Source organism: Leptosomus discolor, chromosome 4 (genome assembly GCF_034619465.1).
Source record: "Leptosomus discolor isolate bLepDis1 chromosome 4, bLepDis1.hap2, whole genome shotgun sequence".
Lineage (NCBI taxonomy): Eukaryota > Metazoa > Chordata > Aves > Leptosomiformes > Leptosomidae > Leptosomus > Leptosomus discolor.
Window position 1 is genome coordinate 81175998 of NC_141394.1, and position 25550 is coordinate 81201547.

A 25550-nucleotide genomic window follows, 5' to 3' on the forward strand; every position below is an offset into this window, starting at 1 on the left:
AATGAGGAGATGGAGGGTATTGACTTCCCTGAAATGTCAGAAGTGTGAAGTGAACGGAACTGAAGCCAAAGGGTCCTGCTGAAGAAGCTGCTGAACACCACAGGGTATAAAAGACCTATAAACCCGGTTTGTTGTCTCCAGGAAAGAAGCCAGGAGATGTGGCGAGGACCTGACAGCCAGCATCCCTTGTCCTCTCTGTGGGACATGAGCGATGTTGGCCAGACCAGCTGGCCAATGCATTTGGCATTTGTGAGAGTGTGAATGGGTATAATCGAGTTTTCTCTGAGGTTTTGTTCATCACCTTCAGCCTGTAGAAGGCTCAGGGGAGACCTTATAGAGGCCTTCCAGTACTTAAAGGGGACTACAGGAAAGGTGGGGAGGGACTTTTTGCAAGGGCATGTAGTGACAGGAAGAGGGGTAATGGTTTTAAACTGGAAGAGGGGAGATTTAGATAAGATACCAGGAGGAAATTCTTTACTGTGAGGGGGGTGAGACGCTGGTACAGGTTGCCCAGATTGGTGGTAGGTGCCTCATCCCTGGAAACATTCAAGGAGAGGTTGGATGAGGCTCTGAGCAACCTGATCTAGTTGAAAACATCCCTGCTTATTGCAGGGAGTTGGACTAGATGGCCTTTAAAGGTCCCTTCCAACCCAGACTATTCTGTGATTCTATGATCTCATCCTGAGCTTTGTTACGCTTATTTACCATAGACCTCTGATGTCTTCTGCTGCACTTTTGATCTGTGTCCTGATGCGCAAGTTCACCCCCTTTCTTGGCTGCTGTATGTCTCGTCTTTCAGGCCTGCCCTTGAAACGTCCTTCTAGGGCTGTTCAGTGCTGACTCTCTCTAGTCCCATCATAGTCTTACAGTGATCATTAGAGAAAGGCCTGGATTTCATGAACGAAAAATCATTGCCAGTTTTGTGTTTTCATGGTGGCACATGAATCCTCATGTGCCTCCACTAAGGTCTGAATATCAAATAGTGCCATTTTAGTTTGGTGCAAATAATTGGACTTGTTCCTCAGGAAAACTTTAAAGGGAGCAGTATTTGTCTCCGTACAACAGTCAGGCAGATGGTTTAATGAGCTGTATATTGTGTTTCCTGGCTGTAAGCGTTTGCCCAGTGTTTCTGATAAGTGGGCATGGCCTGTTGCAATAATTCAAATCTGGAGTTGTGCTGCAGATATTTTATTTACTCTTTTTGCTTATTAAATAATCTCTTACTGCAGCACAAATGGCATTACTAAATATATGCCTAAAATACAGTCTGAATCCTTCCCCCCCCCCCAAGGAAAAGGAAGATCTTGGGAATACCTTCACATTATTTCTGACAACATGGAGAGTTTCACAGTTCAGCATCCGTTACTTCCATCTTTCCATATTGTCCTCATCACTGTTTATTTGTCCTCCACAATGGTCACACATGGACCAGAGCAGTGAGGCCATTTGGTCTCTCCTCAGTTAGTCCCGTCATTATCTGTGCCCGTTCATGCTTTTGGCCTCTAAAGTCTCCTGTGACAACATAGTGGTTTGGGGGGTGATGTAATAAGCACTTTGAGGTTTTAAACCTTTATTGAGTAGGATTTATAGCTTTGACACCTTAATTTAGGTTTCTGTGTGTGTTGCGTCAAAGCTGCTCTTCTAGTCAGTGCAGGTGATGGACACCAGGGAGCAGCTCAGTTACCAGACATAGGTGTCCACTTCAGGGTGAGCCGCGTAGCTCTCCATGGGTCACTGACTGTAATTCGTCTGGGTATTTCTCAAGAGCTGAGTTGACAAGATGACCAGGTTAGTGCAGAGACTACAGAAGAGGAGAATGGAGAATGGAAAGAGTCTACAGGGCCAACGCCATGCTTGGTCCCCAGTCCCACTCACAGCTGCAGCCTCCTCAGATGTCCCTGTCTTTGGAGCAGCTTGTTCTCCTGCCTGAAAATAGTATGAGGGAAAAGCCTTCACAACACAGGTCGAAATAACACTGATTTCCATTCCAGTTTCATCATGTGTCCCATGTTTTTTGGTGTGTTTACTTAAAGCTCCATCTTCAGGACCTGCAAGATGACTTCTTCCCTTTATTCAATGTTCTGCCCTTTGTGATAGCACGGAAGAACCCTAAAAGGCAAAACAAAAACAAATATAAAACCTCCAAACAAAGCAGCAGACAAATATATTAATACCGGCTTTTCCAAAAGACCTTGAACCTCTGGTTAGACGGATCTGGTGTTTATGGAAGCTGCCACCATTTCACAGGGCGTCAGGTTGGTTGTGCTAGCCAATAAGTAGATTTTTAAAACAGACACAAGAGAAAAATAGTGTCACCTGCCACAGACAGGGTGGATTGTGGCTTGTTAAACCTTGGTGCCATCTTCAGCAGGAAGATAAGGTCATTAATCTGTGGATCTGCTGCTGGCTGCAGGTGGCCGTTGGGCAAAGGCCAGCTGTGCAAACCACGTGCACTCCTTCTGCATTGTGTGCCTGTTCCAAATCTTTTGAGGTTTAATGCATCGAGTACTTAAAAATGCGTCCTGTAACTCTCCAGTATTTTAAAATTTGCTTTTAAACAGCACTTAAATAGCTTCCAATTCATCAAAATAATTTGCGATGTGTTTCTAGTAACGATTGCAGTGCTTTCTGAAGTTATTGAGTGACCTATATATGTTAAAGCATGTTAGTATTGAAGCTGCTCTATATTTTGGCATTTAAAACTGCCATCTTTTACTGGCAAGTCTGATGTTGACAAACATTGTAGGAGAGTTTAATAATTGCTCCCTAATATGCCAGATGGATTTTCTTCTCTCCTTGTGAGGATGCATCATACCAAAGTGCTGCTGAAGTTTTCCAGCCATTTAAAAATGAAAGCCTGCTTGTTTGAAGAGCTTTAAGGATACCTGGAGTGGAGAGAATGTCCTTTCTGCTATGAAAAGGAGCTTAGAGTACAGAATAAAACCAGACGAGGTGTTTAAGTTCAGATTTTTGTGCCAGGGTGGGACTACCCAGTGGTATAAAGAGCGCTAAAGGCCTATCAGCTACCAATTCATGTATGTGTTGAGGCCAGCTGAGGGGAGGTTACTTATAACCATGCTGCTCATTTATTTTACTTAATCTAATAAATAATTAAGAATTACTTAATTAAGCTATTTATCAAACAGAATATTGTCCATAAAATGTAAGTGTAACTTCTCCCTGTATTGCAATATTTATGCTCCATTAAGTATAAACTTCTATAACTTGTATAGGCCAATGAAAGCTGCATTTGGTAGAACCTGACCCAAATGAGGAGTCGTGTTCAGATTCCCCATTGGGTGGAAAACTGTCCAGAGCTGTTCGTTGGCTCTAGATGGCTCTTTTTCCTTCCAGCCCGGTTTCATATCGGAATTTTCTGGTTTCCTCTTTTCCCATTGGAAAAATTGAACCGCTTTCAAACTGGAGTTAGGAAAATGGAAGTCCAACAGCTGGTAGTTCAGGTACAGCTGCTGGCTGTGGGGGTACGTGGCATTTGCAGCCCTACACAGGCTGCGCTGGGATATTACAAGCCCAAGAACATTTCTGTTCCCTTTTACCCTCTTTTCAGAGAGACCAGTGAGGAGAACCGATACAAAAGCACTGTTTGAGGTCAGGAGGAGGTGTAGAGAGAAGACTTGAATGAACAGTGGGTTTCAGGGATGAAGGAGGCTCTTGGTAGGCTATTATTTTTGGAGGAGAAAGAAACAGAAGGAGAAGGTAAAAGCAAGTCCTGCAGCGAAGATTTATTTTTGAAGCCATTTGGAAATGGGTGGATATTCGTAGCTGGCAGAGACATTGCTGAGGCTGTTCAGGAGAGAGCAGGGCAACGCACGGCGTTTGACCAGGACTCTGCCAACCGTAGGCTTTTGCTCCAAATCATTTTCCAACACGGCTCTCCTTCCATAGAGCTGTTTCTTTCCGCTGCTTCCATATTTACAGTTACTTTCCAAGAGAAGGTATGGGGCGAAAAAAAAGCTTCTTTAAAGCTACTGATGTGAGAACAGGTCTCTCTGACTTACTTCAGGATGGTTTAGGCTGAGTAAACCCAACAGATAGATCTTGACTCGGCTCTACCCCTGGGGCTCTTCCACGAGGTGATGGACTGCAGCCCAGCAAGCAGGCGCTGCCTTTTATTCCTCCCCAAGTGCTGCCAAGGGGAGGTAGTGCAAGGGGGAAAATATATTTCCTTAGTGATTTTATAGCTTTTGTGGGTATTTGCTGCCTCCTTGTGACAGTACAAAGACGTATGGTGCTGTTCCTCTGAAATACAGGGTACTGTGGTGAGCGTTTTAGGAAGAGTTTTTATTAGTCCTTAATTGTTAATTCCTCTCTGTGCTTTCTTCAGAAAGTCTTGGCTGTGGTGCCAGAAGTGAGGCAGGAAAGAGAAACCCATGAAAGACTCTGGCACGTACAGTCTTGTGCCATGTTGCATTTTGGAAAGGGGATTTAATGTAAGGATAAAGGTGATCCTCTTAGTTCTCCACTCTAGCTTTCTTCTCTGAGGGAGTAAATGATGCAGGGAGGCACTGTGTTCAAATCATCCAAAAATAAGAGGTCCATACCTGATGTTTACGACTCACTGAAGTCACATTTTTCCTAAAAAGGAGCCATCCTTGTAGGAGTTCAGCATGTTTTGACATGTACCTTCAGTTCGGGCTGTGTGTTTCTGGTGCTGTCTGATAGATACCTGTGAATGGAGCACAGGCGTCTTGTAAGGGTCGCCTACGGAGAGGTGGAGATCTCATTCACTTCACTGGCGGTGCACAGCACAAAGCAGCTGCTTCTGTATGCTTGACCTCTTGAGAAACACCTCCCGACAGTAAATCTCTCTGAAATGGGTCTTTATAACACAAAAGTGCTGGAGATGGATGAAGCAGCTGGCCTTTTCCCTCTGCCCTTTGGACTTCCACCTCCTTTCCCCAGATAGAGGGCTATCGAGGAGGTGGACTCGGATAAGCCATGGCAGTAGCCGTTGCCTGTAAGCGGCATCTGAAATGCTTTATCTTGAGATGAAACTTCACGACGTGAACGCGATCGCCTGGCAGGCGTTGTGCTTTGGCAGCCTGTCCTGGGGACTCCTGCAGATGTTTTGAATATTGTTGTTTTCGTGGTTAAAATTAAATGTGGAGCCAGGAATGCTTTTCCCTGCTGCCTTGGAAGATTTTGGTTTATTTCCACCCTCCATTTGTACAGTGAATTTAAAATGTTACTGAAAACAAAGCAGACGAAAGATTTAGCTCGTGGTCTTAGCTGTGGTGGTTTTGCATGGATATGCTTTGGATATTTGCTCTTCAGGGAGCCCTGTCCTCTTTGGGCCTCAGACATACAGCAAACGTTGCACCTTAGAAAGACTTTAGGTTTCTCCAAGGAAAAGGGAGCTTAAAAGAAGGCAAAAAGCTTACCCGAGCCGTTGAGTAAACGTGGTGGCGTTCCCGCCGTGGGGAGCGAACAGGAGTCCCAAGACAAATGTGGGCACTCAAAAATTTTGCTAGTCCATCATTCACTTGTGTCTGTTCAAGTGTGGCATAAGTGAAAATCCATCTAGTCCAAACGTGACCTTGTCCAGGAGAGAAATACTGTTTCCAGGTGGTACGGCTCGTCTGCTGTCGTGCTTACTGCAGCAGCAGGGAGCTTTGGGGAAGAAGTGGAAAGCTGAAGGTATGAAATCCTCGGTCATCAATAATGCATGTTAACTTCTTTACCAAAATAGCCATTAAAGATTTAATGTATACGCTTTACTAGTTAATGGGGGCACATTGTTTTTTTTTTTACTGCAAAACTCAGTAGCAATCCAGTGCTTCTCAAAAAGGAAAATAAAACAGCCGTTAAAAATGCTTGTCTAAACTATTTGTGATTGCAGAAAAAGGGCCAGGCTTTTACAGTGAAATAATGTCAGATTTTAATATTTAGAGAAAACGTGGGGGAAGTGATTTGGAATACATAACCTCTTACAATGAAAAAGGGCAAAACAAATCTCTCCGTGATCCTGCTTAAACTTACAAAGAAATAGGCACCATAGGAGTCTTTAAAAGCCGTGCAGGCGTTTTAATGCTGAAGTCACACAAGTGCCAAGTTTTTAATATCATATACTATACGATAGTAAAACATATTTCTGTACATATCTAAGCTTGAAAAATAGTCACGTTGGCTACTGGCTGCTCCTTGAGTGTTTGTTTGGTGCCCGATCCCATGCAGTTATCCTAATACGTGGGCTGAGGAACAGGCTCTCCTCCTTCTGCGTCTCCGGGAAGGGTTCCTGCTGCCTGTCCTTTTTTAATGAGAAGTATTTCCACGTCTTTGCATTACTCTGGTGAAGATTCTGCCCTCGTAAAGCAGGACTCTGGGTTGCTGAAGGAGTGCTTGAAGGACATTTATGAAGACAGGGGACAACAGGGAGGTGGTGGGCTGCGATGCCATCCGTCGTCATAAGCTGTGGTTTTTTGGTCAGCAGTGCAACAGTGGCTTCATGTCCAAGTAGAAGTCATCGTCATCGGGGTCAGGGGCGTTGGTATGAGTAGGGCGGGAGGGCACAGTGGGAACCCCAGTGTTGTTTGGAAATAGGAGGTTTGGGGATCTCTGGAAAGGATCGATTTTTTGGAAGCAGAGTTGAGTTTGGTTTTGAAGGCAGGGAGTATTGAGCGGTCACGGTCTTCCTCCCACCGTAGGCCTTCCTGCGTGGCTGTGGGTCTCCAGGGGTCTCACCCCAGAAGGGCGAGGACCGAGGCGTGCCCAGAGGCAGGGAGAGGAACACGGCAGTTCCCCCTTCAACAGAAATCCCCGTTCAGACAGACAGAGCATGGCAATCGGCATAAATAGTGCACTTCAGGAAATAAGTCATCTCTTCTGATTAATCTTCCTTTAAGCCCTCTCTTTAAATCCACACTAGAGCGTGGGGAAGGAGGTTTGGAGATGTTTTCTCTCGCCCATCAGTGCAGTACTTGAGAAGAGAGGCTTTCACTGGGGTTCAGATCTACAAAAGGAAAAATTCTAATCTTACAGAGCTTGTGTGCCTTGAAGTTGCTCATTAAGTATGCAGTGTGATAAGATCGTAACTGTCGATAAAGTTGGCTTTTATTATTATTATTATTATAACTGCTTTTGTTAAATCTGCTTCTTTGCATTTTCCCTAGAAGTTGATAAATCTATTCATCCTTTTCTCCTCTTTAGATTTAAGAAAAGCAATATGGATTTGGGGAAAATCAAGAAATGCCTATAGTTCTGCAAGAGCCAGTTAAAAAAGAATCCAACTACTATACACTTTATCTTATTTTTGTAATACAGAAAAGAAAAAATAATCAATTTTCCCTTTCAAGGCTTTTCTTTTTTGGGTTATCCTCTCACCTTCAAATATTGCCAAAGATAGTCAATGCTGGCTTTTCCAATTTGATTAAATCTTTCGGCCTTACTGTTCTGATTTCCTGTGAGAATTGGTGGATGTCCTATAAGGAGGTCAAACAGGTAACGTTGAAACAACAGTTTTCTCTGAAAATCGATGCACGTCGTTCCTCACCAGGTGTCGTGAGCACTGAACTGAACAAAACCCTTTGCACTGCTGCCTTACCTTTCATCAAAGTACCTCTAAGTCTTATATGAACTTTTAGCCTAGTTTTTTTTGATTTGCTCAGAGTTTTTCAGCTGCCGTTATGTTATGAACAAGGACAATAAGATTAATTTAATGTTTTTTCGTTTTACAGTTGTTTCCTGTCTTTGCTCCTGGTGGCAGCTGTGGTTTGGAAGATTAAACAGAGTTGCTGGGCATCGCGACGAAGAGAGGTTGAAATGACAAAATTGAATGCTATCTCTTAAATGACTTTTTTATAGTTGTTCTCTCTTGTATTTATTCGCATATGCTTAGCATTAACCTTCAGTTAAGGATAAGCTCCACTAATCTATAAATGCTTCTGTTTAGGGATTTATAATAGTGTACTTTCGATTACAGTTTCAGTGACAAATGATGCTATTTTAGTATCCTGATGCTGCAGTTTCTGTGAAGGACATAAAAATAGGGGTGAACGTCCCGAGTTCCCAGAACTTGGGTTCTAGGCAGTGTAAGTGCAAACCCACCACAAATAAGGAGATTCTTTATATCTGTTTCAAGAGAGGAAGTTTCTGCACTGAAGCTCTGAACCACATCAGCTCCCACTTTAATCTGTTAAAAAAAAAAAGACTAATCCCCATTTTCAAATTAAAAGCTTATCTAAATGTTTTGGGGTGGTTTTTTCTTTTTCTTTTTTTAATTTTTTATCCCTGGAACATAATAGCATAAGAGAAAGGTGGGAGAAGCCACCCACGATGTGGAAAGCTGTAGTGTACTGCTTAAAAAGGCAGCTTCTAGGGCTCCAGCTTTCTCCTCTTCACCTAGCCACGGACCATACCAGCTTCCCAACTTTTCCTTGTTTGCAGCATGTAAAAAACCAGTCTGCTTTACACCCCCCAAAATATGGTTCCTCCTTGTTTATCCCTGATGTATTTGGTGATTTATTTTTTTTTTTCACCACCCTTTTTTCCTGCTTCTCAATTGAAGCTGATTTCATGTTACACCCAAAGCACACGGGGCGACTGAGATAAGATGGCCAACGTGTTGTCGCTCGGTAGCATACAGAATGTGTCCTTATTGCTCATTTTTAAGCACCAATGCAGAAATGTGTAATAGAGCTGTGTCTGTAAAGAAGCAAGTTCTGTGTGCCACAAGGCAGACCATGCATTCCTGGGGGTTTTCTTGCTGTGGTAAGCACTAAAACCATGGAAGGCAGAGCCCTCTGTGATGTACAAATATAGCAGAGGTTAGGCAGGGCTCCGCTTGGGATTATTTTTAGGAGCTTTGTCTTGTTCAATCTGTTTACTTGGATGCAAAATGAGAGAAGCCAGACTTTGTTCAAGTGAGTCCGCATGCACTTTCTATATGGAAGTGTCTATAGGCCGTCACCCGAGAGGTTTTTTTTCCCCGAAGGAGTGAGATGTGTTTCTCCCCTTTGTATTTTAGGGTGAAATCTGCCCATTGCCATAAATTTTCCTCCCAGCTGGCCTGCTGGGATGAAGCTTTTGCCAGCTGCAGGCACCCAGCCATGTAACTGTTCTGTTCAGGGGTGTTTTATTCCTATGTAGTAGTTGATCAAGGGTATTGCGGGGATTCATTTTTACAGTGCTAAAATTCTGTGTGAGTGCCCGTTTCCTGCATGTCTTCAAAAATCTGTATCTGGTTGTACTTTCCAGTGCAGTAGTGAGAACAGTATAAATTTATTCAATCTGAGAATCTCCTTTCTTATAATAAAGCAGGATGGTGTCTGATAACTCTTCATCCTCTTTCTGCTTCAGATGTTTTTGCTCCTACTAGTGAACTCAAATGCATAATATAATCAGTGGTTTTCAAACAGATAACCCTTAATCTTTGAAATAATTTAAGTCTTTGAGGTTTTCTGTATCCTCTGAAGGTAGATAAATTTTTACTAGGGCAACTGGTTTTTTCCTTTTCACTTTCTTGGCAAGAAAGTAAGCTGGAGTCAGCATAACATTCCCTGCTGGCTCCTGGGGTTAAATGTTATCTAGGAATGCATAAGGAATATAGACTGTGAAGTAAATACTGTGCTTTGGAGCTCAGTGAAAATATTTTAGCGGTGGCCTAAATGAAAAATGTCTCTGTAAATTAAGTTACTTCCAGTCTGATGGCGTGTTTTAAGGAAAAAAGCTGGCGTTCTAGTGTGTTTCAGTCTAAATTCAGTTTACATGTGTGGCTATTTGACAGGCAGTTCATCAGCGTGTTCTTTTCCTGGCAGATTCCTGTCTTTTGCTGTTATTTATCTTGCTCCTTCTTTACATCTAGCGACTCTGTCTTGCAGTTCATCTCTGCTCTTCCGTTCCTCTTTTGTTAGAAATACTTGTAAAACGTGAGGAAACTGTTTTAAATCTTTGCCATGCCATTATTAGATATATTAATGAAGGCTGTCTCCAGAAACAAAAGTCTGCCCAAAAATTCTTTGACTTTTTGGTATTGTCTTAAGGTGATTTTACAGCTTCCAGGGTTTTTCTCATACAGACTCACAATAAATCCTAGCAAGGCTCTCTTTAAACAGTAGTAGTTAAAATAATTATAGAATCACAGCACGGTTTGGGTTGGAAGGGACCTTCAAGACCATCCAGTTCCAACCCCCCTGCCCTGGGCAGGGACACCTCCCACCAGAGCAGGTCGCTCCCAGCCCCATCCAGCCTGGCCTTGAGCCCTGCCAGGGAGGGGGCAGCCCCAGCTGCTCTGGGCAGCCTGGGCCAGCGCCTCACCGCCCTCCCAGGGAAGAATTTCTTCCCAAGATCTCATCTCAATCTCCCCTCTTGCAGTGTGAAACCGTTACCCCTCGTCCTACACAGCTTGTCAGCAAACGTGATGAGGGTGCACTCGATCTCACTGTCTTTGTCGCCGACAGAGATGTTGAACAGCATCAGTCCCAGTACCGACCCCCAAGGAACGCCGCTCGTCACTGGTCTCCACTCGGACATGGAGCCGTTGACCGTGACTCTGAGTGTGACCATCCCGCCAATTCCCGATCCACCGCGTGGTCCACCCATCAAATCCATGTCTCTTCATTTTAGAGACAAGGAGGTTGTGCAGGAGGGACAATGTCAAATGCTTCGCACAAGTCCAGGTAGATGACATCAGTTGCTCTTCTCTTATCCACCAACGCTGTAACCCCATTGTAGGGGGCCACCAAATTTACTCAGGCACTGTTTGCCCTTGGTGAAGCCATGTTGCCTGTCACCAGTCACCTCTTGATTTTCCATCTGCCCTAGCACAGTTTCCCAGGATGATCCGCTTCATGATCTTGGTGGGCACAGAGGTGAGACTGACTGGCTTGTCGTTCCCCAGGTCTTCTTTTTTTCCCTTTTTAAAAATGGAGGTTATGTTTCCTCTTTTCCAGTCATTGGAAACTTCCCTGGACTGCCACAACTTCTCAGCTATGATGGATAGTGGCTGAGCCACTTGATCAGCCAGTTCCCTCAGGTCCCACGGACACATCTCATCAGGTCCCATGGACTTGTGTGCCTTCATGTTCCTTAGGTGGTCTCAAACCTGATCTTCTCCTACAGTGGCTGGTTCTTCACTGTGCCAGCACCTGCCTTTGCCTTCTGCGACGTGGGCGATGTGGCTGGAGCACTTGCTGGTGAAGACTGAGGCAAAATTGCCATTGAATACCTCGGCCTTCTCCATGTCCTGGGTAACCAGGTCTCCAGTTTCCTTCTGGAGAGGGCCCCCATTTTTCCTACTCTTCCTTTTGTCACCAGCATACCTATAGAAGTTTTTCTTGTTGCTCTTGACATCCCTGGCCAGATTTAATTCTGTCAAGGCTTTGGCTTTCCTAACCTGATCCCTGGCTGCTCGGGCAGTTTCTCGGTGTTCCTCCCAGCTTACCTGTCCTTGCTTCCACCCTCTGTAGGCTTCCTTTCTGTGTTTGAGTTTGTCCAGGAGCTCCTTGTTCAGCCACGCAAGCCTCCTGGAGGTTTTGCCTGGCTTCCTCCTTGTTGGGATGCATCACCTCTGAGCTTGGAGGAGGTGATCCTTGAACGTTGGCCAGCTATCGTTGCTAATGATTAATAGCAATTTGTTACACTGCAGGTTTTAAGTGCACACAAGTTCACCCCTCTGTTCTGAGGATGTTTCTGAAGCGTGTTGGTTTTAGATTTGCCGTTCTTCCTTCCTTTGGAGGTGGCTGCTCTCTTTGGTTTTCACCGTTACCCTTACAGGGGTCTTGGCTCACAGAGTTTGTAGGCTGGACTGGGAAAAACAGGGTTTGTTTTATCGCTTCCCCCCCTCAAAATTTAGAGGCAGGGTGAAAGATGTGCTTAAGCAGCAGTGGCAGGACACTTGATTCAGACAGCATATTGTAAACTTTAAGTTAATACATGCAGCAGCCCTGGAGGAAGATATTTCTCTGGTTTGGGCTGTATTTTTAGAAGTAGTCAAGTTACAGTCGCCTGTCTCCCATGGGTTGTGCTGTAGTAATTCGGCGCGTGTTCTCTAGTCGTAACCCAAAAGGAAGTAAAATATAATGCAATCTGCAGGTAATTCCCAGCCATCAATCACTTCGGCTGCCAATATAAGCAATGCAAGTGCCTAACTTCTTATCGCAGCGCAGAGTGACAAGTAGATCGCTGAAACTTCATCTGAGATGTGTACGGGACAGAAAAGGGAGTCTGTTGAAAAGTCTAGTAGTCAAAATTATTCGCACAGTGTCGCTTGGAAAATGTGCTGAGGGAAGTTGTACAGCTGGGCTTGATGGATCAGGTTAATAGAACAGAGCAGCATCATTTGCTAAACTAAATTTGCATTATTCCTTACTGAGAAAGCAGTGTGCTGCAAATCCAGAATCCACGTCGGGATATTGTAAAATATATAAGATTCTCCTGACTTGTTTTTCTTTTTTTTTTCCCCTTTCTTCAGCTAATCCTCTTTGACCAGCTGTTTGCACGTGTCAGGGCTGATGTTCCTCAGCCTTCAGGCTAAAGGGTCTTCTGGGTGTGCAAACCCGACGTAGCAAATGTATAGTTATAGGAAAATGAGTTTGGAGCACTGAGCAAAAGGTTCAGGCCTTGCAGAATGTAAAACTTGACCTGAAGTAAAAATGGGAACAATTTGTGTCATATCAGGCATGGAGGAGATAGGGTTGTAAATTGTGTGTTTATTCCCTCTCCAGTGAGCACCAAGTTTAAGTATCTTCAGACATCTTAAAGAGGGAAAATGGAAATAAAAAGGCAGCTTTTATAGGAGGCTTAGGATGAGGTGAATGACATTAGGAAACAAGGATAGGAAACCTTTCTGTCTTGGCTCTAGAAAATGACATGTTAAATGTATCAAGGTGGTAATAGAGAATAATGCACAAAGTACGTGCGTGGCGTTGGAAATTCAACATGCCCATCTGCTGTCGTGAATTTTTTTTGTCCTGTTGTTTTACTTTAACATCCAAATCCTATTCTCTTCACCCTCAATCTGCTTCGTCTCCTCCACTTTGAGCAAGAAATAGCTCCTCTTAACATTTCCAGCAAATGGAGCGTGGATAGTGGTTTGGCTGACCCAGCGTAACTGCGTGAGGGTCAGCTGGATCGCTCTCCGTGCCCCATCGGGATGTGTTGGGAACATCAACACCAAGCACGTACAGAGATAACTAAATTTGTGTGTCTAGAGCTCAGCTGCACCCTTAACATACATAAAATTGTCTACATTTCGCCTCCTTTCTTGCCAAGACTATCTGGGACTGAACATTTTTACTCCGTGCCCTGCCCAACTTATTCAGGATGGGTTTTGTGTATTGATTTACTGCAGGGATTATCCTTCTCCTTCCTGACCTCATTGCTGAAACCTTTTTCCCTCCCAAGTGTAGTCAAAATGTAGCAACGCTGCTTTTTTTCACTGGCATCCTTTGCTGTAACATCCGTGCATGCTGAATACCATTTAGGCAGGCAGATTTTCTGTGTTCATTTTTACAGCTCAGGCTGTCCAAGGGAGGTGTGCAGTGTATTATTTATTGCTCTGCCTTCGTTTTCTTCCCCTTCCTGCTCTTGCCTGTTAGTATTTCGTTCATCTCTTACCCCTCCTCTCTTAGACTGTGATTTAGGGCATCCTTTGTCAATGAAAAGGATTCGGGATTGGAATATTTTCAAACTTTTAACTGTAAATCAGAGTCTTCATTGCTGCCTAGAGTCTCCAGTGGTATTTTGGAAGGATCTAGTATCAGCCTTATGCAGGAACATCAAAAGGTCAGGCTACAAATGCCCCTAGATTTGGGCAGCCCTAGGTGCTTTGGAGGGCTTGTAAGAAATGAGATGTGCTGGTGCTGAAATTCGCTGCTGTATTCTCCAAGCTCCCAGGAGTCATTCGGCATGTAGACCTTGTTCAACAGCACCAACAGCGCTCTTCAGCGTCTGTCAGCCGAGAAGAAAATACTACCTTGTTGTTGGTGTAGTTTGTAAAGGAAACACGAATTGGAGGAGCGAGAAATGGTGGCGAGCAGGTAACTGCTGAGGAGGTCTAGATTACGTGGTTAGCATGCTCACTTGTCTCGTTACAGAGTGAAATGTAAGCCTGTGTATGTGTTTTTTTAAACAGTTAAGGTGGGTTTACTTCTCAGAATAGCAATTCCCTGGATAATAGACCGAACTGATGGTGGCTGTGGTGATTTAATAACAATACGTACAGTCCAAGTTCCTGTGTTTTTAAGCACAGTAATAAACTAAGAGCATAGTGTAGTGTTATGTGTAACCAGTTATTGGAATACCGTGTCCACTCTGGTCCCAGCAACGTCTTGGGTGTTGCAGATGGTACAGAACAACACTGCAAGATTAATTTGTTATCTGGAAGATAATCGAGAGACGAAAGCGTCACAAATTACTCGTTTTATCCACGGAAGAACATATTGAGATTTGATGATGTGAGTCAGTGTCTGTGAAACGGAATGGCAGAAGATTCATGATGGGATGAAGATCCTCTAAATGATCAGCCAGAGGCATAACACCCAGCGTCTGCAAGTGGGGCTGGAAAAGTCAAAAGCTGTTTTGTTTTTCTCCTGTTTTTCATGGTGAGAGTAGCAGCACCAACCATTTTTTAGAAACATGGCTCTCGGAATTTGAGTGCTTTTGGAAGGTTCTTTTCTAGGTCAATCACATGGTACAATTCGGTGGCTCGGACTCTGCAGGAGGTCAGATCAAATAATCGTAACGTTCCACTATCCCTACATTTAAAATCTATGAATGGGAACCAACTCATAGTGCCTGTAGGCTTTTTCCAAAATACAATCGCCACGTGCTTTCTGCAGCGATCTGGGTGGCTTCGGTCACCAACTGAAGGAAATGGTAGCGCAGAGAAGAGACGCCTTGAAGAGGAAAAACATCCCAAAATATTAACGTTGACAAGAGATTCCAGCTTAGGGGGAAAGGGACGGTCTGTTTTTGTTTGAACATGCTTCTGTCACTTCTGTGCCTAATTGAGCTCATCGCTGGTTGAACTTGCAGATGGCCCCTTGCAGCTGGCCATTTGTAGCTTTAATATGTCCTTGTAGGACACCGTTCTGTCAGGTTGACAGTCACATACAGTGTTGGCATCCAGCTGAGCTCTTCTCACGTAGCCTTCAGTGGCGTTGCTGCTGGAGAGTGAAGTTGGTTTTAGTATATCCCAGTATTGGCCAGTATTTGTGGTGACGAAGCTGGACGATCAAGTCTAGCTCTAGGAGAGTTCAGCCTTCTTTAAAAAAAACCCACCACGGCTTGTATGTTGAAGCTGTTGTTGTTTCAGGCTCCTAGATTTCTCTCTGATGATAGGGATCAGTGGTACAGGTATCTAATTTAGCCATTTGGAAAAATCAGGGAGAGAATCAGTGTTGTGTAATTATGTAGAAGAGCTTTAGTCAATCAAAGGTGCGCTCTGCTATTGTGTAATTACCTGGTATATATTTGAGTCTGCATGGACTATATACTTCTGGTCTTTTAGAAAGAAATGATGTCTTCTTCTTATTATTAAAGGTCAGGTTTTCTGTGCCCTCCTACTGGGCATGATTATGATGAATACCTTACTTATCTTAATCAGCCCTGAATTAAATATCTTCTGTCGTTTCAGCATGAGGTGACTTCCCAGCGGCTTTGCTTTCTGGTTTGTTATAGTTTTGAAGTGTGGAAATGCCTGTTGAGAAGCATTTGAACATTAATTTTCTCCTCCTCTCTCTTTCAACATAGCCTGCAAAGTCAGTTACAAAACTAATTAGCTAGCATTAATATGTGCACTGCTCTAGGGGCTTAAAAACTTAATTTTCAGTGATGATAGAAGCGTCAGAGAAAATTGTTTGTTTGTTGACTTACATGGTAGTTAATGTAATTGTAGCTAAATGCTTTAAATCACTTATTTCTGAGACAATGTGGCTCATCTTTGTGCAATACTTATATCTTGTATGTTTATTTCTTTGCTGATGCCCCTCTTTATTTTGTAGGTAGCTCCATTGTCTTCTCCCCTTTGCCCCAAGGTCACCAAATAACTGTAACGTAAAGCAAAGGTTCCCACACAAGGATATATGTGATACTTCAAAGTAGTGTATAGTAATGCCAGAGCACCCATCAGTGCTGGCCATGCAGACATGTGGCTCCTTCTAGTTGCCATTGCCACCGCCACCGGGAGGGGCACCTTCTCCAGAGGTCCTTGGGAGCCCCAGGAGGGTGATGTCCCCTTCCCGTGCTGGCTGTCAGCAGCCTGTGAGTTGCAGTTTTGGAAGGAGAGCTCTGGGACAGGTTCTCCAGACAAGGTTTTGCAAGTTAGTCGTGCCTGGAAATAGGCAGTTGATGGGTTTTGTGCATACAAAAATACGTATTTGTGCCCAAATGGGATGAGCCACCTTCTGAATTCAGATGAAGCCTTTAGAGCAATCCAGGATGTGCAGGAATAAGCTCTAAATGCCTGTCTACCAGTGCCACCACTCTGCCCAGTGTGTTTTGGAAGGACAGGAGTGCTCTCCATCCTCTGACCTCGACAAAATTTCTGTGACTTCAGTTAGCAAGTGGCAAAGTCAGAGCTAATAAGCTTTGCAGGGAGAATTCTGTTACCCTTTGCTCGGTGTATGCGGCGAGACCTTTAGGTATTTGATTAGATTGTGTGTTTTGTACACCTTGGAGGGAACATAGAAGAGGACTGATGCACTTTAATAACTTTGCAGAACTGATGCTGTTTAAAAGGCTGGTCACGAGGAAGAAGACAACTTTGTTCTGCTTCCTTATTGCCCGCTGTTCAGCCTCGGTCGGGAGGGGATGACTGAGGGTTCTGAATCCACGTTGGAGAATAGCCACTCTGCGTGGTAGAGCTGCACACTTCAGCTTGATGCAGGAATATCCCAAGTATGCTGTTCTGTCCCAAAATCTTTTTAGTTTTTTTCCTAAATGCCTTAACAACAAGAGTACAAATCAGTTGGTTTCCTTATCATCTTTATCTTTCTTCTCTTTCCGTGACACTGGAGCTGTTACTTTCTTTAGACTCACTGTGGCTTGTGAGGTCTCTGGGTTTTGGCCCGTTGGACCAGTTTATCTTTGCAGTACAGACAGGATTGTGGTTCAAAACACCGATTTCAGAGTCGCCTGGTTTTTAAAGTTGGCTGTGGACAGCATGAAGAGCACAGCTGGTGATTTTGCTTGTTCATAAGAGAGTGAAGCTTGATTTTATCTTATTTTATTTTTTTTTTTCCCCGTGGTGGTACAGAAATACAGCAGTAGAGACCCAGTTCAGCAGGAGGATGATGATAGCCTTAGCTTTGGGACACCATCTCAAATTCATTGCAGCCTTGAAGGCTGCAATACGAATCCTCGAAGGATGACCTTTAATTGTACTTGTCTCATCAAAGTCAAGGAGCCTGTAGCTTGCTCTGTTGAAATACCTTCGGCAAAAGTTCTTCTAAAACCAAAATGTTATTTCCTGAGGATGCCCAGAGTAGCTATACTTCTAAAACCAACAAGCTACAGGTCCAAAAAGATTTGAATATCAGAAATACCTTGAAGGATTACCTCTACAAATTTCCCCAGAATAAAAACCCCGTTGATAAGATTATTGCTCTTTTCTGGCCGCACTTATTAAAGTTCACCTCCTTGACCGTAGACTGGTGTAATGGTACCAGAAATTCCTGCTGATACCCTGCCTGAATTATGTCCTGTCTGCTGGAAATAGCTTTGCTCCCTTTCTTGTGGGGTCCTGCTTGCTTCTCTTTGACTCTGCCTTCAACTGAAAGCTCATCCATGCCCGTTGTTCACTTAGCACAGCCGTGTTTTTTTTCCTCCTTGAGTTTCCACTTTTGTCCTTCTCCTCTCTGTTGAAAATTGAGATGACACGCTCATGTAAAAACTTGACTTTGTGACAAGTTCTAGATAGCTGTTTTGCTTCGCTTTTTGCAAAGCCATTCTTTACAAGGAGCAAATAAAATCCAAAACCTGTGGCTTTCTTCTGGAAAAATCGGCATTCTTTCACAGCTGAAAGTACCCGAGCCCCATCCCGAAAGATACCGTAGCCCTGTGCTCCTAAAGGAGATGGCAGGGGGCAATTGCCGAGATGGATGGTAGCAGGATGGTTATACAGAGCCTGGTGACTGTTTTATTATCGTGAATAAAACGTTCGGCCTTTCCTTGTCAGAAAACACAGCATAGGTTATATTAGTCAATTAACCTGGTAACCTGGATGGCTGTTTTTCTTTTGCACGGGAGCCTGTGCTACTGCACAAAGAGGTTTTCCTCCATTCCTCCGGTGGTTTTTCTCCCATCTGTAACACGCTGTTCCTCTTGGATTACTCATTACTCAACAGGTATGAATTTGAGGAATCAGTGCTATGAAACGCTGCGTTTCTGCACCGTTCGCTCCTGGATCTGCATCTCTAGTCCTGGGTGCTATGAGGTGACCAACCTCGGTGGTCTCCCATCCTCCCTGCTCTTTTTCTCCTCTGCCCTAGATTGTTGAGTCTGTTTATTGTCACGTTCTCTTAGTGGCTGGTTGCACCAAAACCTTCAGGCGTTGTTTCAACACTTCCCATTCTGCAATTGCTTTAACTTGTGATTTATTTTTTTTTTTGTGAACAGTTTTTCTACTGATAGTGAAAAAACCAAAACAAAGCAATGCAAGTGAAGGTTGTGCAGGTTCTCACAGTTTGCGGTTACTTAAATATTAAAGGCCAGTGGTGAGCTCCGATACATGCTTTTTAATGTGATTTTATTGTAAGCCTGTCAAACGTTTTGCCTTTAGAATCCTGTTCAGACCTAAGTGATTTAAAATATTCCCAGGTTGTCCTATTAATTGTGTGATCTAGAAACCAAAGGTTGGCTTGAAAGAGTATTGAGGTTCATTATTTTAAATCTCAGAAAGCCAATCATTAGGAATGAGGGTAAGCCAGGTTCTGGGGTATCTTGATGTTAACTGCTGCTGATTTCCAATGACATGCTCAACGTCTTGGCTGGGGAAATGCCACAATTCCTCCCTTACAACATAGTAAAATCTTTTAATTAAAATTTTGACACACCAAACAAATATCGGAAGATATATACGTGCACAGATTAAACATTGCGCGGTGCATGCCTTGGGGGGAAGAGTGACATTCTGGTTACAGAACAATTATTTCTCAAATTTATTCTTAATTTTGGGAGGTAATTTTGTAGCGTGGCTTGTGCTACACCAGAAACTTAGGCTAGGAAAAGGACGTTCTCCCTTCGGCGTTTGCTGCTTTGGTTGCAGCTTTGACCTTTGGTTTGACCTGGGTTGGCTACTGTTAGGCTGAGAGCCACCCAGCTTTGGGACAACCCAGAAGACGGTGGCTTTCCTTGGCCAGGGCGAAAAATGAAGACAATAACGTGGCTGTCAGCATTGCTTTTCCCACTGCTGGTGCTGCAGCACGGCTCTGCCTTCGCAGCGCTGCTCAGGGTTTTATTTCTTGAAGCTACTATTGACTTCACTAGGAGTCGTGTTGCCAAATTGCACGTTTTCTTTAGGAAACTAAACTTCCTTCAAAGAGCTAATAGCTTTTTAGTTCGTCAGTCTCTTGGACATCTTCATCCGGACAGCTTGTTCTTTGATTTTATAGCCATTAAACAAAGCGCTTTATGATAGCTGAAGGGGACAATTGCAGGAACAACAACCCAGCAATCTGTTTCACACTTGCTTTAGTCTGCAATCTGCTGGTGTGCTTTAAATATTCGCAAACTCCTCGCGTTCTTTTACCCAAGTGAGTTACACACCGGTTTGCTTGCGAGTGCTTAGTACAGCTCCGTTTGTGTGAATTCGGTGGGGGTTTTTTTTGCTTTGTGACTATCTACAGTCTGCTCCAAAATGCCTTTTTTTTTTTTTTTTTTCTTTCCCTTTTTGTTTTCCCCCTTCAGAAAGTCAGCAAAACTTTGCCGCTTGCCTTTTATGGCAGTGAAATGTTTACATGCTTTTTTATTAGACTGAAAACCATAGAGGCTTACGTACCCCCCATCCTGCCTTCCTGCCACCTTGCCTGAACCCCAAGCTTACAGAGCCAAATCTTCCAGTTTTCTACCCAAAAAAAAACCCCAAACCCAGAACTAAAAGATGACCTGGCAAGGAGAAGGCCGTAGAAGGTTTCTGAGTTCAAGACAACAGTGCTGTAATTAGTTTTGTCTGAACGAGTTGCGCGCTGAATAGCAGCATCTTCCTTTCACTCGCGTGCTGTGTCCCCTTCTGCTGTGCTGGGTGGGGGTTATTTGGGGCACGATGCGTTTTGTGGTGTTTTCTTTAGCACTAATTTTGAGTGCTGTAAATAATCAATTAGGGCTTGACCTGTCAAATTGCCCAGAATTAATGGCGAAATGGGGGGTGGGGGTGGGGGGAAGTATAGAGGGCATTTGGCGGTGCCTCAATCTAGCTTAAAACCAGAGTGTAACTAGCGTTGCTGCAGCTAAGTAGCCGTGTTAAACGTGAAAAGCTGCGTACAACAAGTGTTTTTAGGCAGTTGCTGCACTGAAGGGTGAGGCTGCGGGGTTTTTTATATGCTCTACAAAGTGTCTGCCTCTTCCCTCATTAAACAGGGGCACGGACTCACACCAGACCCGTGGCTTGTGGGAATTCAGGTTATGGCTTCTGCATCCTCTTCTAGGTTGTGTAGCTGCCTGTTAGTGGTAGGCATTAGGTGCTGAAGCCAAAAAAGAAGCGTGTCCACAGCTCAGCTAAAATTGAAATGCTGTTTTCAGCCCAGCCATATTGGAAGTGTCTTTTTTTGCGTTTAAAAAAAAAAAAAAAAAAAGGGAGCTGCACTGCAACACCTAAAAAGTGCTTAGGAGTACAATAAAAAGATGTCTGGTGTCATGAAGGCAGATATTTACCCAGGAAAACGTTTTCTATTTTAATAAAACATACTGCAACAAGGATATGCTTGCCATTTGATACATGTGCTGCGTTCAGAGAGGAAACTAAACAATAAAAAAGATGATTTTTCAATAGGCGCCTGACAGCGTTTTGCTAGTGCTGTTATAAAAAATATCAAATTCTTTCTTACAGCGGTTCCGTTCTGCTGCTAGTTTAATTTTAAAACGGTTCCCACAAATCCCATGGAGTCCTGTCGTGCCCCAGACAGGTGATGACAAACAACGAGGGTGTCACAGCTTAAAAAGTAAATAACTGCTTTATGGAGCTTAAGCTGATGCGTTTTCCCTGACAAACGAGTCAGGCTGAGGCTGTGCTTGTAGCTTTACTTGCAATAACTTGTTAAGTTGTAGTAATGTGAATATTTACTATTATCTTTCTGTACCCTTAAGCCCGTTAAAACACCAGGAGGTTATTTTTCCATATTCGCTGCTATCCCTTCGTATTGGGTAAAACCTCGCAGATACATGTTATTTTTCATCTTTCTGTTGGAACAATATGATAATAATATTTTTCTGTTTATTAAATTAGCAACTACTCCGTGAGATGCAACAGATGGCAAGTCGCCCCTTCGCCTCCATCAACGTTGCCTTAGAAACAGATGAAGAGCCGCCAGATCTCATTGGGGGAAGCATAAAGGTGAGAGCTGGTGCTTTAGGACGGTCCTTACCACAATTAATCATGGATGCTTGTTTTAAACTGTGGTTAACGCAGTAATCCCAAATCCTCTCTTTGTTACGTACCCGCAAGAAACCGTAAGTCCAGGAGGGCCGACAGATAGCGTTTTCATTTGCCTTCATCCCTTCAGGGCTGCATTTACAATTTTGGGGCCTGTTTAGATAAAAGTTATGCTGTGTGTAGGGCGTGAGATTTTGTGTTTGCCTTGTTAGTTTTTATGCTGTGTAATAGAGGAGAATGCAGCTTTACACAGTAGAGCATTTGGCTAGAAATAGCTCTAAGTGCTGCAAATAGAAACCATTTTTCTGCGATACCTCAAAGCAAACAGGAGTATAATTGTGTCTGTGTACTGCAATAGTGCTAACATATTTCTGATTATAAGTATATGTTCAAATACATCCTGTGATGTGCAAATAGAAGTGTGGAGAAATCATTGTCTTACACCAGGCTGGCGTGTTCTTAGACGCAGCGTGTTGTATTTTTAGGAAAAGCATATTTAAAAGGAGACTAATGAATCGAAAGATCTTTTTAAGGTGATGCTTTGACTAGCAGACTTGTACACAAAAAGAGAACATTGGGAACCTGAGAACATTGGTGATTTTTGTTTCCTGTCTGAGGTAGCCATTTTGTTTTATTTAGACTTCAGGTTTTTGGAAGTCGTCTTTTTTAGTCCAGGCACAAAGTTTCTCACCTTATATTACTGTGACAAGAGAGCGAGTTCTGCTTTTCTATTAAAAAATGTGTGTATTTTAGTTATTATAAAGTACATGAAAACAATCCGACCCCAGAACTTCTTTTTGGTGAGTAATAATATTTAAGTCTTGGCCTTAATATCAGGAAACGCCACGGTCAGGGTTGCTTGTGGGGCTTCAGCTCTTCCTTATTTATGTGTGACTATGGTCTTTCATGGCAAGTTGTCACACTTTTTCCACTTGATTGGTGTCTCGCAGCATGTTCTGGGTGAACACTATGTAGCAGCAGCTTTTCATGGACGCTATGTAGAAGCAGCTTTTCAATGTATTGTCTTAGATTCCTTATGTGTTCTGGTTATTTACCATGTTCCATCCAAACCTTTAGTCCCAAGCTTGAATGATTCCTGTGATTGCCCCACACGTGAGTGCTTCACGAATTACCTTCCTCTGAAGTCAGGGATTATTGTCCCTGTTTTGCAGAGGTGAACCTTGGAGAGTGGTGAAAATAAAGTAAAATTTGCAAAGGCTCTCAGTAATTTGGGGTAATTGAGTGACTGGGCAGCTAAGCTGACCTGTGCCTGAGACCTCTCCTTGGAGGCTCGGAGTGGTTCTACTCCCCGTTGACTTTCATTTGACTCCAGATCATTCCATTTTTTCTGAGGTTTTTATAATCTCTGTGCTTCTGTTACGGGGATGGTAGGCACTGCAAGTCATTAGCCGCTAATAGCTCACCAAGACTTTGAAATACATGCTTGTAAAATTGGATTGTCACTCAACAAATTAGAAGGAGCCTTCTTTTCATTGCTTTGTCGTGGGATGTGTATGGATGTTCCCATCGGGCTGGAGGCGGATTTGTGAGGCTGTAGCCTGGCTGCTGATGTTTTTGGGTTGCAGTCTGGCTGTCTGGGGGCACTTCCCCTCTTCCCATTTTCTGGAAATAAGCTAAAAGCACCTCTCCTGTAGGATCAAGCCAGGACAAAGCTGTCCTAAGCTTTTTCTCTCTCTAGCAAGTTTGTCTACACCTGTAAACAACAGAGAAGATAGTGAACTTTGGATCTCTTATATTCTGATTATTGTGTTATTTCTGCTCTTGTTGAACAAGCCGTGCTTTTCCTTCACTGGGGCTTTGTTGTGGGCTTTCTCCTCCATACCTCTTTGCTTTTTGTTTTCTTCTCAGGTTCTTCTTTGCTTATAGGAATGTTGAACTCCTCTCTTTTGAAGTGCTTCCATAGACAGCACCCGACAGGATTTCACCTTTCTCTCACTCACAGCTAAACTTGCTTTCCCGTGTCTGCTGTCATCTTCCATATCTCACTTGTCCGACCCCTTGGGTTACTCCAGAACGGCTGGAGAAGCTGGTTTTAAGCATCATAATTAAGACTATGGACAGGTGTCCTTTTTCAGACTCAGATATTGTTACCAACTGCTAGTTGCCCTCTGTGCTGGTAACTCTTACAAATGTTTCTTAATCAACTTCAAGCATAAATGAGACGGTCTGATTCAGGCAAACAGCGCAAGCCCTGTGCAGTCACCTGAAACCAAGTAGGGAACGTGGATATGGACTGTTGTGCCAGCAGGGAGCTTCATCTGCTGGAAGATCTGGGTGCAGAACAAGGATGCTTTCCGATGACAAGGAGAGTTGTTAATTTGGAGGGGGAGAGGGCAGTGTTTATAGAGATTTTTATCATCTTGCAAAATTTGGATAGGGAACCGGGGGTATCTGTAAAAGTCCGGAGTGTTTCAGCAAAGTCGAAGGAGAGGAGGCTGAGGAAACGTGTGGGTTGTGAACAACTTGGGGAGAGAGGCTTCGGAGATAGTCTGGCCTGTTGGATGCTGCGTGTAAATGAATTTAAATAGAAGTGAAAAGGCAGTCTCAGTATCCATGGGGTCAGCTTCGGGTTTTCTCCTCATCCCTTTTGCACCTGCGTGGGAAAAAGGCTCTTGGCAGGAGGGAGCTGCAGGAAGATGGGCTGGGACGATACAGATTTGTCAAACGGCATTTTTCTTTGTGTTTTGTCTGCCCTTCAATTATTAGCCACGAATAGAGTGAAGTGTTGCTACGTTGTTGGACTGTAAGCCGAATAGCTTACAGTTATTCTGCCGTTCACTGTGTCAAACTTTGAGAGGTTTCATTTCAATGCAAGAAATCCAGACTTGCATTATCATAAATGCATTGATGTTTTTCTTTCCCCACGTGAATCAAAGCCTTTGCTTAATAACGAGTTTATTTGAGGGTTACAAAGGAGAAGTGGAAAATGGGACATCTTGTCTGCAAGAGATTAATTTCCTTTTCCATTGTGCATAGCCAATTGGCAGCCAGTGTCAAGCTAGTTCCATCCTAAGCTAATGTTTTCCAGCTGGACAGTATTAGAACCGTGTTTTCAATTAGTATTTTTCCTGGGGTACTTAGAAGTAATAGAAAGTGATTTACCTGCAGGGAAACTATTCATATGACAGTCTGCAGCTAGGCAACATGTAACTGGCTGCTTTGGTTTATTTCCCCCTCAACAAATACCCACTGGATCGCAAATCTACCACTAAATTTGCTTAGTTATTACAAAATCCATTGGCTTTTCTCTGCAGCTCTTTGTGCGTTCAGAGATGCTGCGTGGTGCGATTGTTTTTTCTAAGAGTATTTAACATCCGTGGGTATCTGGGACTCATCCAAGTGTCTGAACTGGTATTACGGTAACTGAGGCTTTTTTAGATCTTGTTATCTAATTAATCTGAATCCTGTAGTCCTCTGCAGCTGTTTTTAGAAGAAGCTTTCCTGAAAGAATTTGGAAAGTTTATAATTTTGACATTGATTTCCAGGTGTCTTGAAGTTGACAAAGGCGTGGAGTTGTTGCTTGTGGGTTCTTGGGGAAAATGCATTCACAGCATAGCAAGCAAATGCTCAGCTTGAGCAAAACACCTACAGGATCAACAAGAAAATCGTTGCATTAGGAAAAAAAAAAAAATATCCTTAAGTTGGAAAAAAAAAAACTTGCCTTGGAAGCTTTTAGAGGATTTGAAAAACACACTTGTAAAGTGGAGCTTTTGCCTAGTAGAGCTGGGCCGTGGAGCAGCCTTGGCTGCGCTGTGTTTAGGGCTCCAGCGTGCGAAGCCAGCGCTAAGAGGTGATTATCTTTGCGTCTGTGATTGACAGGCTGTCCACATCTATAGTTCCCTAAATGGAGTGAGAGAAGTATTCGGTGAGCAAAACCCTTCTGAAGTTCATTTAGCGTGTTCTGTGTCTTCATGCCGACGTGCATTTAGTTCTGCTGCGTTAAGCTTCTGAGGGCAAAGGAGCTTCGCTGCAAATCCTTAATCAG

At 43.5% G+C, this 25550-nt stretch overlaps 1 protein-coding gene across 1 annotated transcript in view; it reads left to right on the plus strand.

Annotated features, from left to right (window-relative positions):
* The window catches only part of ATRN (attractin), a 154250-nt gene that overhangs the window by 117192 nt on the left and 11508 nt on the right, over positions 1-25550 (plus strand). The window contains exons 26-27 of the mRNA XM_086464912.1: positions 7695-7773; positions 21398-21505. Of these exons, the coding sequence (XP_086321038.1) occupies positions 7695-7773; positions 21398-21505 (187 nt within the window). The remainder of the gene's footprint in view (positions 1-7694; positions 7774-21397; positions 21506-25550) is intronic.